Source organism: Ursus americanus, chromosome 7, assembly GCF_024610735.1.
Source record: "Ursus americanus isolate L20-20 chromosome 7, mUrsAme1.1.p, whole genome shotgun sequence".
Taxonomy (NCBI): domain Eukaryota; kingdom Metazoa; phylum Chordata; class Mammalia; order Carnivora; family Ursidae; genus Ursus; species Ursus americanus.
In genome coordinates this window covers 60,629,051-60,646,420 of record NC_142133.1, presented here as the reverse complement: position 1 = coordinate 60,646,420, position 17,370 = coordinate 60,629,051, and the positions used below count along the sequence as shown (strand labels likewise).

At 37.5% G+C, this 17,370-nt stretch overlaps 1 protein-coding gene across 2 annotated transcripts in view; it reads left to right on the top strand.

Annotated features, from left to right (window-relative positions):
- Positions 1 to 17,370, top strand: part of TTC27 (tetratricopeptide repeat domain 27) — a 174,465-nt gene that overhangs the window by 135,651 nt on the left and 21,444 nt on the right. For both annotated transcript variants that reach the window (XM_087863743.1, XM_045809106.2), the window contains 3 exons: positions 1,316 to 1,414; positions 5,166 to 5,218; positions 10,012 to 10,177. In XM_087863743.1, the coding sequence (XP_087719869.1) occupies positions 1,316 to 1,414; positions 5,166 to 5,218; positions 10,012 to 10,177 (318 nt within the window). The remainder of the gene's footprint in view (positions 1 to 1,315; positions 1,415 to 5,165; positions 5,219 to 10,011; positions 10,178 to 17,370) is intronic.

The following is a 17,370-nucleotide window of genomic DNA, read 5'->3' as shown; positions in this document are numbered from 1 at the left end:
TCTCCATAAAGGCTCCCGATAGCAGTTATTTATAGCCTCTTGTGAATTCAAGGCAAAGTGTTAAATTGCCCAAGGATGTTTGCTTTCTAAGCCTTATCTCTAATTATCGGCTAAAAATCTTTATCTGCTTAAAAACCATTCAGGCCTCAAGGAGCCATACGGAACAGGTTTTTGTGGAAATGGCTGGGGGAGGAGGGGTGTATGGGCCGCCTCCTGCGCCTCCTGCGCTGCCTCCGGAAGGATACAGCAGATAACAGAGCACCTCACTTCCTTTCCCACCCCGAAGGGTGCTACCAGACCTGTCCACGGGCTCCCTCCCTTTGTCCTGGGAGTCAGTCAGCAAGTCAGCTGCGTTCTCCTGCTGCCTTTACTAACTGTATCCGAAAGGAAAGCAAACTTGACTCCCAACAGCTGCATTTCTGACTAATTTCATTGAATTTTTATCAGTTTTATCTTCCTTTTGATAGAGGCTATTGAATTTTAAGGGAACACTGTGATATGAAGAATTCTGTTGTAATTTCAATAGCTACTTCCTAATTCACCTGTTTTTTCTAAATCTCTCCGCTAGCACATCTTACTGACTCCGGTCAGGCTTTCCATTTTGAACGACTATTTGGTAATCCAGATTCTCAGCCTGCTTTCTCCAAATTATTTTCAGGCGTGCCTAAGCAGATACATGAGTTGCTCTTGGTTAAACTGCAGAATTGTTTGTGGTTTAACTTGAAGATGAAAGCGAGAGTTTTTCTTCTTCTCAAGTTTGTCGTACATTTATCAGTCGTGAATTTGCTGATGCTTTGTATACTTTTTCTTTTAAAGATTTTATTTATTTATTTGACAGCGATAGAGACAGCCAGCGAGAGAGGGAACACAAGCAGGAGTAGTGGGAGAGGAAGAAGCAGGCTCATAGTGGAGGAGCCTGATGTGGGGCTCGATCCCATAAAGCCGGGATCACCCCTGAGCTGAAGGCAGACGCTTAACCGCTGTGCCACCCAGGTGCCCCGCGCTTGTATACTTTTAACATAGTTGATACTCAATAAAAAGGTTAGATTAATCCCACGTTCATAGTATCAGGGTTTATACCAGAGCTCTGGATGGCATTCATGGTCTTTGGTTAACCCAAAGAATGGTCTTTCTCAGCAAAAGACGTGCGGTGATACTGCACATGCTTTTGGTGTTGTTTTAGCTTTAAAAATTGTATGAAAAAATTCATCTCTACCACTCAATTTCCTACATGGAAACGAATGTAAAGTGTAAAAACAAATATCCTGTAGATGTCCCTCTGTGTTGGAATGACGCTGACCTTTTGTCTTTGCAGCTGGGGGTGTGGTTTTCTCTTGGCTGTGCCTATTTGGCCTTGGAAGACTATGGAGGTTCAGCGAAGGCATTTCAGCGTTGTGTGACTCTCGAACCCGACGTGAGTTTGTTCAGTCTGCTTTCCTTCTCACAGCTCTTCAGTATTCTCTAAGTTACTTGGATTGTACTGTAGTTCAGAATAGCAATTCCTGTGGGTGTATAGTTTCAGTTATACAAGATGAGTACGTTCTAGAGATCTGCTTCACGACACGGAGCCTGTGGTTAACAGTACTGTGTTGTGTACTTGAAAATTTGTAGAGAGGGTAGATCTCATCTTAAGTGTTCTGTCTCAAAAAAAAAAAAAAAACAGGTTAAAGAAGGCAAAATATTCCAATTTTCTATTTATGTTACAAGAACAACAGTTCCTTTTGCATTGGAAGAAAGTATGCCTTTGACAGGTCATTACCTTAAGGTAAATGACTTATAAATCTAGAAATAAGTTTCTTCTTATAATAGCTAAGTTATTCATGGAAATAATTTTGATACAACAGTTTTTTAATTAAAATTATGCTTAACTGAAGTATATAGCAGAATGTCACATCTATTTTGTTATTCAGTAACATGTGCTGCCTATGTTAATTGCATTCTTAGAAAGTTCTTTTCGTTCACAGTCTTGTAATATTTAATAGTTTTACTGAGATGATAATTCACATACCATATAGTTCCTCCATTTAAAGGGTGCAATTCAGTGATTTTTTAGTATATTCAGAATTGTGTAACCATCGCCATAGTCAGTGTTAGAACATTTTTATTATCATAAAAAGAACCCCCCCTGTACTCATTAGCAGTTACTCCTCATTTCTTCCAAACACCTTCCACTCCCCACCCTCCGCCTCCTGCCCCAGGCAGCCACTAATGTACATTCTGTCTCTAGATTTGCCTAGTCTGGACCTTTCATATAAATGGAATCATATGCTATGTGGTCTTTTGTGGCTTCTTTCACTTAGATCAGTGTTTTCACAGTTCATCCGTGTTGTTGCATGTATCAGTACTTAGTTCCTTTTTATGGTCAAATAATATTCTTTTATGTGGGCGTATCACACGTTACTTATTTGTTCATCAGTTGATGGACATTTAGATTATTTCTGCTTTTTGGCTCTGATTAATTAGGTTGCTATGAACAGTCATTTACAAGTTTTTGTGTGGACATACGTTTCTGTTTCTCTTGGGTATGTACCTACTAGTAGAGTTACTGGGTATGTTAGCTCTGTGTTCACAATTCTGAGAAACTGCCAGACTGCCTTCTGAATCACCATTTTACATCCCTACCAGCAAATGTGTGGGGTTCCAGTTTCTCAGCATCTTTGTCAGCACTTGTTATTACCTGTCTTGTTGATTCTAGCCATCCAAGGAGATGGTTTCATTTTCCATTGCCCTGATGGCTAGCAATGTTGGCCATCTTTCCATGTGCTTATTGGCCATTTGTGTCCCATCTTTGGAGAAATGTTTATTGTCATCCTTTGCCCATTTTTAAATTGGGTTAGTTGCCTTTTATGTTGAGCTGTAGGAGTTTCTTTATACATCCTAAATAGAAGTGCTCATGTTGAATATATGATTTGAAATTTTGTCTCCCATTCTCTAAATTGTTTTTCGCTTTCTTGATAGTATCTTTTGAAGTACCACAGTTTTTAGCTTTGATGAGGTCCAGCTTACCTGTTTTTTCTTTTGTTGCTCATGTCTTTGGTGTCATATCTAAGAATCCATTACCAAATTTAAGGTCATGAATATTTACCCCTGTCTTTTCTTCTAAGAGTTTTGTTTTAGCTCTTACATTTATGTCCAGTCTGCTGTTAAATCTATTCATTAAACTCATCACACTCCATGTGGTGGCAGATGTTGATTAAACTTACTGTTGTGATCATTTCACACTATAGACATACATCGAATCATTATGTTATTCACCTGAAAATAACCTAATATTATTTCTCAATTTAGAAAAATCTACACATCATTTCAGATAATGTATTTTTTTAGTTCAAAAACTTTCATTTGGTCCTTTTTATAGTTTTCATGTTTCTACTGAGATTCCCAAGTTGTTCCCGTATTATGTTCATGTTTTCTCCAAATCTTTGTATTTATAACAACTGTTTTCAAGTCCTTGTATGCTCATTCCAACATCTCTTTCATTTCTGTGTCTGTTTCTATTAACTAACTTTTTCTTTGGTTATGGACGAATTTTCCTGTTCGTTTGCATGTCTTCCAATATTTTTTATTGTATCCTACACATCGTGGATGCCATGTTGTTGAATTTCTGGGTTTTGTTGTTTTCCCTTAAGGAAGGTAGAGTTTTATTTTGGCATTTGGCTAATTTACTTGTGGATCAGTTTTATTTTGAACTGTGTTAGGGTGGGTCCTACATTGTTCTTATTCTAGATTTGTAATCACCCTTCTTTTACAGTATAAACTTTTGGTGGTTGAACTTAATACCATTTGTGAACAGTAAGAGTTCTCCACTCTGGTTGGTTGGAACTTGAAGAGCTCCTAGCATTGTGTGACCTCCAAAATTTCCAATCAGCTCACGGCTCTCTGGTAGTTGTTCTCTGTCTGGCCTCAAGAAGTTTTGCCCTGAACGTGTATAGCCAGGGACTCAAGGAGATGCTTATTGAGGTTTCTGGAGCTTATTCTCTGCACAGGTCTCACTTCCTTGGTTTTGTGTTTGTTTGTTTGTTTGCTTTTGCGCTGCAAGTTCTGGCCAACTTTTGAGCCCTGAACTCTGATCTCTTTCTTAATCCCAGTAAGACTTGCTGAGCTTCGTTTGATTTCTACCTCTCTCTGCTGAGCCCTGAAAGTGCCTCTAGATGGAAATATAGGTAGATTGTTGAGACATCTCAGTTTACCTTCTCTCAAGGGTCACAGCCCCATGCTGCTTGTTGTCTGACTTTTCAAAAACAGTTCCCTAAGTTTTGTCCAATTTTTGGCTTTGTTTTTTTTAAGATTTTATTTTTTTGAGAGAGAGAGAGAGAAAGAGAGAGTGCATGCATGAGCAAGAGCAGGGGGGAAGGGCAGAGGGAGAAGCAGACTCCTTGCTGAGCAGGTAGCCTGATGCGGGACTCGATCCCAGGACTCTGGGATCATGACCTGAGCCGAAGACAGACGCTTAACCGACTGAGCCACCCAGATGCCCCAGTTTGTAGCTTTTTATGGTGATAAGGCTAGTCTGGTACTAACTGTGCTATGTCTGCAAGCAGAGATCCATTGCCACTTAATTTGTAAATCATACATATGAACTTGAAAACTATATACTCTGTATTTTATAAAGAGCTGAACAAAGAGGAACAAACATAATTCATATCGTTCAACATTTATGTAATGACTGTAATTTATTTTTGTCATTGCACAGAGGAATAGGTAGAGAAATATGTTTGATTGATGAAATACTTAGAAATAACACTGGAGAACACATACTCCTTTATTCTCCTATCTGATGAAGGATGATGGTAAAATAGCAAAGGCTTTTAAGATATGAAAAACAATATTCTGTATCACCTTGGGTTTGTAATAAATCTATATATTGTGTAAATTATATTGCAGATTGTCCAATTACTTTGGAAATCTAAATTTGGAAATAAAATCTTAGCTAAATTGCAAATTAGTGCTATAATAGTTATGCCAGTTTGTTGACTATTTTTGTTTTAAATTATAAAAGTTAAATTTAAATTATTTAATTTTCTCATACACCTTGAACATACCTTATTGAAAATTATGATTGTAAAGAGCATCTCCTAGACTAGAAAAATATGTTATACTTTGGGTGGTAGCAATTATTTTACTTAAATGAGAATAGTCTATGACTGAGTTCTCTATCATTTCAGAATGCTGAAGCTTGGAACAATTTATCAACTTCCTATATCCGATTAAAACAAAAGTAAGTACATCAAGCAAATGTGAAGAACTCAGTTTCCAAAACAAACAAGATTTTCTTCCACCGAACCTAGTGTGTTTACTCCTTTTCCCCTTGCCCATCCACACCTTTGAGTTAGAATTACTTACTGTAGCCATTTGAAATCTAAATGTAGTTTATTTTTCGAAAACATTTACTCTGTAATAAAATAAGTAATATCATCTGGAATCTTTATTTGGTACTGAAGTTTTGCATCCTAAATTCCATTACACGATAAGACAAGGCATGCCTTTAGTTGGTCAACTCAATTGATAGATTCTTATTGATTGCTTGCTGTGTACTTGGTATTATTGAGAAATATAAATATGAACCAATGTCTTCAGGAATTGTGGATTTAAAAAATAAAATATCAGGCTGTATTATTTTAAAAATTGATTAGCATTAGAAGTAGTATGTGGTAAATATCAGGTAGGAAATACAAGGAAAGCTATGGCAACAATAGGTGGTATTTGTAGAGCACTCATTCTATGCCAGACACTCTGTGTGGGTCTCAGAAGAGAGAAGGATTATGGTCCTTGTTCAGGAATGCTTCTGGAAGAATGCTGGACTCAAGCTGAAATTTGAAGAATGGGTAGAGGGGACAGAGGAAAGCCTCTCAAGCGAGGGGAATGTGATCATATGCAGAGCAAGTAAACTACACCAGCTATAGATTATAGTGAGGTCCATAGGGAGAGAGAAGGTTGGAGTCAAATTGCAGTGTGTTCTGATGATCTGACGAACAAGCTGAGACTATCCTGTTAGCAGTAAGACGCCAGAGCGTTCAGTGGGGGCAATTTCATGAAGAAAGAAGCTTTTGGAGAAGATTTATCTGGTGGCAGTGTGAGACAGACTGGAGAGGAAACTGGGGCTGGGAACCCAGTCAGGAGACAGCTGTTGTAACAGTGCAGGCAGGAGATAACTAGCCTGGAAAAAGAAGGGCAGATGCCAATTTATAAAGGGGACAACCAACTGGCCTTATGGACCGGTCATGGAAAGCCAAGGAGAGGGACGAGACAAGGATTGCTATTGCCAGAGTTTTAGCAAATGAAGGAAAGGATGGATCTGTTTCCATTTTCATTTGGCCTTATTTTCAAGCCTAATTGAATTTTTCTTTGTGGATTCACAAGATACTTCTGAAGATATCATTAAATCTACATTACACTGAAATACTTCTGCTGCTCTTGGATGACAAACTACATAAATAAAGTACTGTTTTTTCTACTGCACTCTTTGGAAAATAATATTATGTTCTTGATTGCAACTGCTTGTGTTAAAATTCCCTAGGGACCTTTTGGTTTAAAGCAAGGGGCAGGGGAAATCCCTGTCATGGTTGTAGAGTGATCTCAGTGGGTTTTTCTGGTAACCCGGATAATTTTGTATGTAGTGAGGCTCTTGATACTCTACCTTGTTTTCCAGCCCATTAACCCTGAGAATTCCACTTTCTCTCGTAGGGGGTCCTGCACATTGTTCAACTTCTTTTTGGCACTTTCTTGTCTTCCTGCAGCTCCATGAATAGGTTTTTATGTAAAAGTGGGGTTGTAAAGTCGAAGGTGAATCACTGCTTTATTCTTGCCTTTCTGCTCTTTCCTTTCTTTGCTGCTGTTCCAGACATAGCTCATTTTTGACTCATGAGATTGTTACTCCAGGGGTAAATTATGACCGCTCCTCTCAAAAGAATCCTATCCGTGCCTAAAAGGGATCCTTTAAATGATCTCATCTGTCCCTTTGCTCTTCTAGGGTTCTTCACTAACATGCCCCTTTTGCTATTTCATCTGATCCCCTAGCATCACATCCCTGCCAGTCCTTTGGGAAAATCTTCCATCTTTCTCTGTAACTTTTGTAGCATAGTGTCACAGCTATTGTGGGCTTGATAAGTGAATCCTGAACTGAAGATCCGTATGAAGAAGCCACACTTATGAAAAAGGAATTCATAGCAAAAACTTTGAGGCCAGGAGATTGTGGTCAGAGGATGAGAGGACACGTAGGACAAAGGATAATCCTCCAGCCTAGGTTGCTGCCTGTCAAGATCTTTTCCAACAGGCTGACCTCACCCACCCCCATGCGGATGGGAGACCACTGCTGAAGGCAGTTGCTCTTACATGGGAGGTGGGCATAGAGAGTGGAACCACGAAAGGGAAGAAGTGTGCGCGCACACACACAGACACACTCCCACAACAATTTAAGGTGAATTTGAAGAAGGGTTACAGCAAGGGTACCTTCATTTTTAACTCTAAAAGGTGGTGGACCAAGGGATAAGTGAATCAGTACATTCCATAACAACTTTAGGTAAATTGTTTAATGTAGAGAATAAAAAATTAAACTGCAGTGAATTGGCTGCTAATGAGAAGACAAAAAGGACTTCATTATAAGGATGTTATTGTGATTGGTACCATAGGTATATTAGAAATTGATTAAATGCTTCAGGGAGTGATTCTCAGAGCAATGGGCTGGAATGACCAAAACAATCTCTATTATCCCCTCCAAAATTTGCCTTAAAGTCATGGAGGAGGAGCTTCCTTGTTGAAACACTGTGGGGCCCAGCAAGGAAACGGAGGTAGACCTTGTAGTTGTAAATTAACAAACTCAAAATGGCTTTGGAAAAGGAGACTGATAGCATACATTTGAAGAAGGTTACTGTAATTGTCTAGTAAAATATATATGATCCTTAAAGGAGCTATAATCTTATCCAGACAGGGGAGTAAAACATTAAGCGTCTTTTTGTTTGCTGAGATTTTTAACTTATAGAAAAGGTGACATGTAGTTCTGTTGATTTCCTTGTTGGTGTTAAGTTTTTAATAGTCTTTTTTTCTGAAGTGGCCTGTATAAGACAAGCATTCCTTGATGGTTTGGTGTACATTTTCTGTAAAACTGCCTGGCTTTGTTTTAATTTTACTTGATTTATTTCGCTTTCTATTTCTTTAGCTCATTTGTATAATTTGTTCATAGCATTCTCTTATGATTTAAAAAAAATTACTGATCTTATTTGTGCCATTTTCTTTTATTCTAAATGAAATTTAGTTACACATTTGTCTGTTTCATTTATTTTCAAAGAGCCAGCTTTTGGTTTTGTTAATCATTTCTATTCTTTCTTTATATTTAATCTATTATTTTCTTCTTTCTTAATTTTATTTGGTATTTTTCTACAGTGTTAAGTTGAATTTTTTCACTAATTTATTGTCATTTTTTTGTAATAAATGCATTTAAGATCACAGATTTCCCTCTATAAATACTGCTTCAGCTATATCTTGCAGATGGTGACATATGGTATTTTCATTGAGTTCTAAATATTTTGTATTTCCTAAGATGAGTCTCTTTTTCTCTCACTGTGATTTCCTTTTTTTTTTTTTTTAAATAATGCATCTTTAACTTTCCAGGCATATTTTTCTCTCTTTTTTTGGCTATTTACTGTTGATTTCTTACTTAATTTCAGAGAATATGGTCTACTTTTTTTTTTTTACACAAACAACTAGTAATTTTTGTTCTCAGTATTTAGTTAAATGTAATGATGTATTTCATCAATTTCTGTTCTCACCATTGATCACTTATTGTATCCCTTTCTTTCTGTCTGAATTCCCTTTTATTTTTGCGAGAGAGGAGGGTCCTTCAATAGTTGGCAAACTTTCTTAGTCTTCTGAAAGTGTTTGACTTCACATTTACTCTTGAGTGGGAAGTTTAGCTGGTTATAAAATTTTAGGTGTGATAGTTATTTTCATGCAGTGCTTTACATGTACTGTTCTGTTGTCTTCTGTATCTTTTGTTGCTAATGAAGTATCTGCTATTCTCATTGTCATTCTTTTGTAGGTTTTAGGATTATCTTTATGTTTTGCAATTTCATACAATATACCTAGGTGTTGGTTTATCTTATTTATAATATTTGATACAAAAATATACTTTTGATCATAGAATTTAGCTCTTTGTTCAGTTGTGGGAAATGCTCAGCTTTTCTTTTCAAATACCTTGTCCTGACATTTTCTGCATCTGTTTACTGTGGCATGTCTATCAAATGTATGTTTGAGCTTTACCTCTCATACTTTCCTCTCTTTGTTACTCTTTAATTTTGAATCTGAATTCCCTGTGGATTTCTCACTATTGCTTTCTAGTTTATCAGTTCTCTCCTTGCGTGCAGTCTAATTTTTTTTTTTTAAAGATTTTATTTATTTATTCAACAGAGTTAGAGACAGCCAGCGAGAGAGGGAACACAAGCAGGGGGAGTGGGAGAGAAAGAAGCAGGCTCATAGCTGAAGAGCCTGATGTGGGGCTCGATCCCGTAACGCCGGGATCACGCCCTGAGCTGAAGGCAGACGCTTAACCGCTGTGCCACCCAGGCGCCCCATAATTTTTTGTCTCCTATTAAGGTTTTATTTGTTTAAATGCCTCTTTCAATTCCAAAATTTCCAGTTGGTTTTTATTTATATATCCCTGTCCTTGTTTCATTACTACCTGTTTTTTGCAATTTCTTACACCTTTAAAATTATTATTTTTTAAATTTAATTTACTAATTTTTAATTTAAATTCAATTACTTAGCATATAGTGTATTATTAGTTTCAAAGGTAGAGTTCAGTGATTCATCAGTCTCATATAAGCTCCTTTTAAATCTTAAAAAAATTTGTAGGGAAATTTGAGGTGGTCTGGGGTTGCTTGGGTCTCAAATTCTATTTATTAACATGAATGACTAAGGACTGGCAGGAAGTTCATATTAGTATTTTATACCTGAAGCTATGGTTTCTTTAGCTATGACTATTCATTATTATTCTCTTTAAAATCTGACCTTCAATAGAGTAAAAGCTTTTAGAACTTTACAAGAAGCCCTCAAGTGCAACTATGAACATTGGCAGATCTGGGAAAACTACATTCTCACTAGCACTGATGTTGGGGAATTTTCAGAAGCCATTAAAGCTTATCACCGGCTCTTGGACTTACGAGACAAATACAAAGATGTTCAGGTAAGATATTCATATTTTGTTTTTTCAACTTGTGATTGATGTTAATGCTTGATTATATGATTGTGATATTGACTAAATATGCATTTGGTTTTGATTCTGGTTTCTGGCACAGGGCTCCAAAAACCTTCAGAATTTCCTAAGCGAAGACAACTGTAAAGGTGTCTTTTATTGTGTTAATGGGGTGATTTTTGGAAAGCACCTAAGGATGGGGATGGTTGCCAGGGAGTCAACCATGTGATTAGAGGGTTGGAACTTTGATTCCCATAACCTCCACTCCTCTCCCCCCATGACCTTCTGGGAAGGGAGAGGGTCTAGAGATTGAACTCCATCACCAGTGGCCGGTGATTTAATGTCATGTCTATGTAGTTGAGCTTCCTTGAAAACCCAATAGGGTTTGAAGAGCTTCTGGGTTGATGAACACATGGAGGTGCAGGGAGAATGCTCACCCCAAGAGAGCATGGAAGCACCATGTCCTTTCCCATATACTTTGCCTTATGCGCCTCTTCTATCTGGCTGTTCCTGAGTTACGTCTTTTCATAATAAACCAGTGATCTAGTAAGTCAAATGAACTTGGAGTTCTGTGAATTTACTGCTCTAGCAACTTAATCAGACCCAAAGGGTGGGGTTTAGAACCTACAATCTATAAAGCACAAGTGATAACCTGGACTTGTAACTGGCATCTGGAGTGGGGAGGAAGAGGAACTGGCAGTGTTATAGGACTGAGGCCTCAGTCTGTGGGGTCTGATGCTCTCTCTCAGTAAATAGTGTCAGAATTGAGTTGGTAGTGTGGGGAATCCCCCAGCCCTGCACGCATGTGTGTACGTGTGCATGCATGCACACACACTGGTGACCAGAATCATCTGAGTGATATAAACTGTTTCCTTGACTACACACAGGAAAATTTTGTTAAGCACATGTGATATATAGAACGGGCATTTTTTTCTCTAGTTGAATATTCTTCATTACATATTCTGGCATTCCAATGTCAGATATGTTAGTGCAGTCATAGACTGAATGTTATTGTGACTCAGTTAGGAATATTTGATATGTGGTTTATGTACATACTTTCAGCTTGCAGAAACGAAATAGAATGATATTTGTGTGATTTATTGCTTTGGTTATCTCAATGTAATAGCTGGAGTAAGTCCCATACTCATTTATTCACTCACTGAACAAGCATTTACTTCATACTTTCAGATGTTTGGAACAATATAGAAATGAAGACTAACATTTTCTTTTCAGTGTTTAGTGACATGGTCCTCTTGGTGAGATGACATCAGAATGGTTAAGTTTAACACCATACAAAAAGTATTAGATCCTTTCAGAAAGTATGGGAGGCTTGAAGCCATTGTGTTTGTCATCTTGTGGTTGAACTGTGGTTGAAGATTGTTCAAAGACAAGGCTGTGCAGAAGCCTATGGGTTACAAACTTAGGGGGCTTGAAAATATAACACTTTATTTGCATTAATCAGCACATGTTATTTAAAATGATGTAGTTGAAATTATGAAAAAACAAAAATAACATCTAATATATGATAATACCTTAATGTTTTTATATCCTATTATCTGTACTCCAGCTGTTCCAGAATTTACCTTATTTGGGCCCTGTCATATAGCCCCAGCCCTCAACCTGTATGCATAGTCTTGGAAGCTCAGCCATGTGACTGGTCACATTACTTCAAGGCTCAGGTTCTCGGCCATTCACTTGAAAGATCTTTGGCTTCGAATAGAAAGATAATACCTACTTCCAGGACATACGTTGACCACTTCGAATCAGCTTTCCTTTTCTTTTACTCTTCTGTCCTTTCTAAATATTATACATTGATCTTTCATTATAGAAAGAAGGGCCTTGAATTCTATAGCATAACGATCAAGTAAAATGTGAATGGAGGCATAGTCGAATTTTACATCCTAGAAAAGAGAGGAGCCCTAGCAAATCTATTTGCGTGTTTCCTGCCAGTCCTGTAAACAGAGCTGAAATTCTCTGTGGGGGCAGTTCTTTCTCCTTTATACTTGGCCTGTGGACAAAGGGTACTGATGAGGCTCTGAACAGATCTTGGTATGTTACCAAACCACTGAGGATGGGTTAGAGATTCCAAAGTGCTTATCTCCTGTTTACTTCAACTGTAATTTTTAAAAAGATCCTTTTTTACTAGAAAGCATTCTGAAGCCTGTTCCTAAAGTCTCAGGAAGAAAGTAAATAGTTTATATTGGTAGTTTATTCCATTTTATACTTGAAATAAATTCTGGGTTCTTTTTCACATTTTAAAAATGTGCATAAAACATTAAAATCCAGCACCCCTCATTTAGACACCACCGCTGGCTCAATTCCAGCATTCTTTAGAATTACAAACCATCAGAGCAGGAAGGGACCCTAGAAAAGGCCTGTAGGCTCGGCTGAATAAAGCACACGTGCATCAGAAAGGAGTGTGAAGCCCCCCTTGTGCCTGATAAGACTAGAAGGATTGATTCTCCCAAGTTGTCATCCTGCTAGTGTTGCTGCTGGGGATGTCATGTCCGCCTGAAGTGTCTTAGAATTGGCTCCTTGGTCAGTCTGCTCCCATTAATCTTCTATCTTGTGTCCCCGGTTTCTAACTGATCTGCTTTTCTTTCTGATGGGCGTGGGATTTCCCCTCCGAATCCCTATTTTAACTCACGGCTGTCCTTCAAATCTGCTAAGGATTAGTAATAATTGACTTACCAGACTGGCTTTTTGGATTTTCGTGAGAAAATCCTGATCATCCTTCTATGGTTGGCACCCTTGGAGTTGTTTTTATATAAGGACCCCACCTGGCTAGGTGTGGGGCCCTCTTCCATGAGAGATGGACTTGGCTGGTTATGGTACATGAGCATCAAGGGGGGGGCGCGTCTTTTCTTTTTTATCTCTACTTATTCTCCCGTGCTTCTCAGGGCACATAAAGCAGGTCAAAGTGGGGCGTGGTAGTCATAATAACTAACATTTATTGAGGGCTTGCTGTGTGCCAGACACTATTGTAAGCACTTGACGTGTATTAACTCAGTTCTCACAATGGCTTTCTGGATAGATTTGGACATTCATAAGCTATTTTGGACTCTGAAACATATGTATGTATCTTCCCCTGTGTTTTAAGGAAACTAATGCTGTCAAAATAACTCTTCAAAGATTGTTCTGAAAAGCTGTTATTTCCACATCATATAGAGTTATAAAGTCACCAAGATATTGCTGATTTCAGTTGACTTAGGTCTATCAAGTATGCCAGATCATCCAGATATCTCGTACCTGAAAGACCTGTATTCCAAAAGAAAAGCAAGACAAATGGAACAGTTGCTTTACTGAAGATGATGATTTAGAGTAAAATAGGTTCAGCCTTGACCATTCCAGTCTCTTGTAATTAAATTAGCTGGAAATGTATTGAGAATCTTACTTAAGTTTTCTTCCTGTCCCTACTGTTCCCAGTTTAGGAGTCTCCTTCTCTCTCAGGGTGGAAAAAATTCTTACACATGTCTAGAATAATACTGCTGTATTTGAGTATCTGTAACTGCATGGGAAGAGAGGTGATATTTAGAATAATATATCGGTAGTCGCAGTGGCAGATATCAAGGAGAAAACTCTGGCAAAAATAACCTGTGTTTAGTTGATTCTAAAGATAAAACTTTCAGTTGTTGATTCGGCATGTTGTATACTGAATCCAGTTCATTGGAATTGTAAGAACACATGCTTAGAAATCTTTCAGTAGCCTTCCCTGAGAAAGAACAGAGAGACTCACACAATAGTTTTTATTCTAGGGAATTCTGGGCAATTCTCAGTCAATACAATTCATTTTGAAGTAAAAATGTATTTTTCTTAAGTTTTTAATGAAGAGCTAGAGAGGAAGCGAAGCTTAATTAATGTAAAGAATGATTCTCTAACAAAGGATTACTTTTTTCTTTCAGTTTATCCAACCTTAGTTCTAATACAAAGAGGTGCATTTCGAGCATTTTTCAGAAAAGGGAAAAAAAAGTCTTAAAAACCCAAAACTTCTAATGTGAATTGGGATGCTTTGATTGAACTTTTATCTTAAAATTTTCAAATGTATTTTGGTGTTCATGGAGCTTTTCACTCCTTCCAGCGAATCTAGTCATGAGAAATTTCTACCCATGGAAATATCATGTTTTGATTCCCATTTAAAATTCTAATCCTGAACTTATGTGACAATTTTTTGGTTTTCTAGAGAAAATTACTAGGATTTAGTTTAAACTTATGGCCAGCTAAACAAGTGTTGGCAAGGATTCAGAGAAGAAAGAACCATCGTGCACAGTCGGTGGGAATGCAAACTGGTACAGCCACTCTGGAAAACAGTATGGAGGTTCTTCAAAAAGTTAAAAATAGAACTTCCCTGCAATCCAGTTTTTGCACTACTGGGTATTTACCCCAAAGAATATGAAAACACTGATTCAAGGGATAGATACAGCAATGTTTATTGCAGCATTATTTACAATAGCCAAGTTAGGGAAGCAACCCAAGTGCCCATCGATAGATGAATGGGTAAAGAAGATGTGGCATATGTGCACGCATGTGTGCACACACACACACACACACACACACACACAGGAATACTATTCAGCCATAAAAAAGAATGAAATCTTGCCATTTGCAAAAACGTGGATGGACCTAGAGAGTACAATGCTAAGTGAAGTAAGCCAGTCAGAGAAAAACAAATACCATATCATTTTCACTCATATGCGGAATTTAGGAAACAAAACAAGTGAACAAAGGAAAAAAAAGAGACAAACCAAAAAAACAGACTCTTAACTACAGAGAACCAAACTGATGGTTACCAGTGGGGAGGTGTCAGGGATGGGTGAAATAGAGGAAGGGGATTAAAAGAACACTTAACTGTGATGAGCACTGTAATATGCGGAGCTGTTGAACCCCTATAATGTACACCTGAAACTATGTAACACTGTATGTTAAGTATACTGGGATGAAAATAAGTTTTAAACAATTTATAGCCAGCTAGGAATTTAATCTAGTTTTCCTGTAATTCTTCCTTTGTTCCTCAAATTTAAAATATGAAACATACCTTTTGTACAGTATTTCATCTGCACATGAGTATTTGAGTGAGTTTGAAATTAGTTTCTATAAAAGTTCAGTGTTTTTAGAAACAATTAAGGACAGCTTTGGGGTCCTTGGGATTTCCCTCCTGTAGCCCCACTGCCACACACAGAAGCCCCAGGAACCATTCTTGTGAGAAATAGTGCTTGTAAACAGAGCACTTTGAATAGCACTTTTGCTAAGAGCCTAATAGGCTCTTAGCTTAATTTTTACATTTGAATTTGGAGAAATATTACTGAGAACATAACATCTAGATAACCAGCAACTTGCTCAAGCCAAATGATCATCTGTAGCACTTTATAATGGAGAAATAGCCACAGTGAGAGAATGTGTCAGGCCCTGTTAATAGCTCTCCTCACAAGCATCTTAGAATGCTGATGGCAGTGGTTAGTGTCTGGCAGGTGTGGGGAGAATCGCTCTGCAGTGATGTAATCATCGTGGAAGGAAAGTCTTGATGGCTAGTGATGGGCTTGGTCATATTTAGCTCATGGAATTATTTCTGTCTTTCATCATGCTTGATTACAATTAGTGTGGACTAAGACAATTGGTAGGATGTCTGGAATATTTTTATCTTGGCTAAAAAAATTTTACTTAATTTGACGCTACAAGTTTGGCAACAGGTGTCTTTCAAAAAAATTCTGATATTCTTATGTTTGACTACCTGACCTCATTCTATTTTAGTTTGCTTTAAAAATTTATTTTTTTCTACTTCTTTATAAATGTGATTGTCATTTTAATTGTTTCTGTTATATGTGTGTACATGTGTCAATTTATACTCCTTTTACTACAGATACAGAGTAAGTTAGCTACAAACTAGTCTGTATTTTTCAGTATTTGTAATAAAAGGAGTACTATCTGTATCACTCTCTCCTTTTTCTGTGTCATAATTTTGACTAATGCATAGACTAGTAAAACTCAGGAATGCTTTTTTATCATAGCATATATTTATATTCATGTTTTAGTTACCATAAAACAAAATTTCATATTCTTGCGTAGTCTCTGTTCAATTTTCTGGGTATTTACTATTGTGAATAATGCCGTGAGTATCTTTGTAGATAAATGCTTGTGTATAGCCATGCTTCTTTCCTCAGGGTAAATTCTAATGTTGATTTGTTAGTTTTTTTCTTTTTTTCTTTTTCTTCTCCCCCCACCCTTCCGCCTTCTCCTCCTCCTTTGATGACAAGGGCAATCATTTCAGGAAAAGAATTTAAGTATTGCAGTATTACACCCCATTTGCTATTTATAAATGGAAGAGGAAGGGAAGGGGATTAACATACATTAAGTGCTTGCCATGGGTTTCTGGCACTTACCATGGGTTATCTTTTATAGGGCATTCAGTATTTTCAGTTGGATACTAAATATTTCTCATTTTACCATGGATGAATGTGAAACATAGGGAGCTTATATACTTTGACCAGCCATGTAGCTAGTGAGAGCCAAAGACAGGAATCACATTTAGGTATGCCTGTTTTTCTCCTTTGTGTCATGTCTTAAAGTCTGTGAGAAAGTTAATGTTAAAAAAAAAAAAAAAAACCAGGGGCCCTGGGTGGCACAGCCGTTAAGCGTCTGCCTTCGGCTCAGGGCGTGATCCTGGTGTTATGGGATCGAGCCCCACATCAGGCTCCTCTGCTGTGAGCCTGCTACTTCCTCTCCCACTCCCCCTGCTTGTGTTCCCTCTCTCGCTGGCTGTCTCTATCTCTGTCGAATAAATAAATAAAATCTTTAAAAAAAAAAAACATTTCTACATTATATTAGTGAGTATGTGAACTATATATGACAAAGTTTTTAAAAATTGAGGCATAATTTACATATATTAAAATGTATAGATATTAAGGGTTAGTTGATGTGTTTGGATGTGTTTGGATCATTCTATGTTCTTATATAGCCAACACCCAAAACAGATACGGTACATTTTCATCACAGGAAGTCCTCTTAGACCCCTCTCTGGTCCATTGTACTACCACCTTTTCTCCCCAAGCCAGGCAACTGCTTTCTGATTCTGGCACCATCATTCAATTTTGCTTTTTCTTAAATGTCATATACAGAGAATCATACGCTGCGTGTTCTTTTATATTGATGTTGTTCTTTGTGTGGATTTCAATTTGGTATCTTCTTTGGGA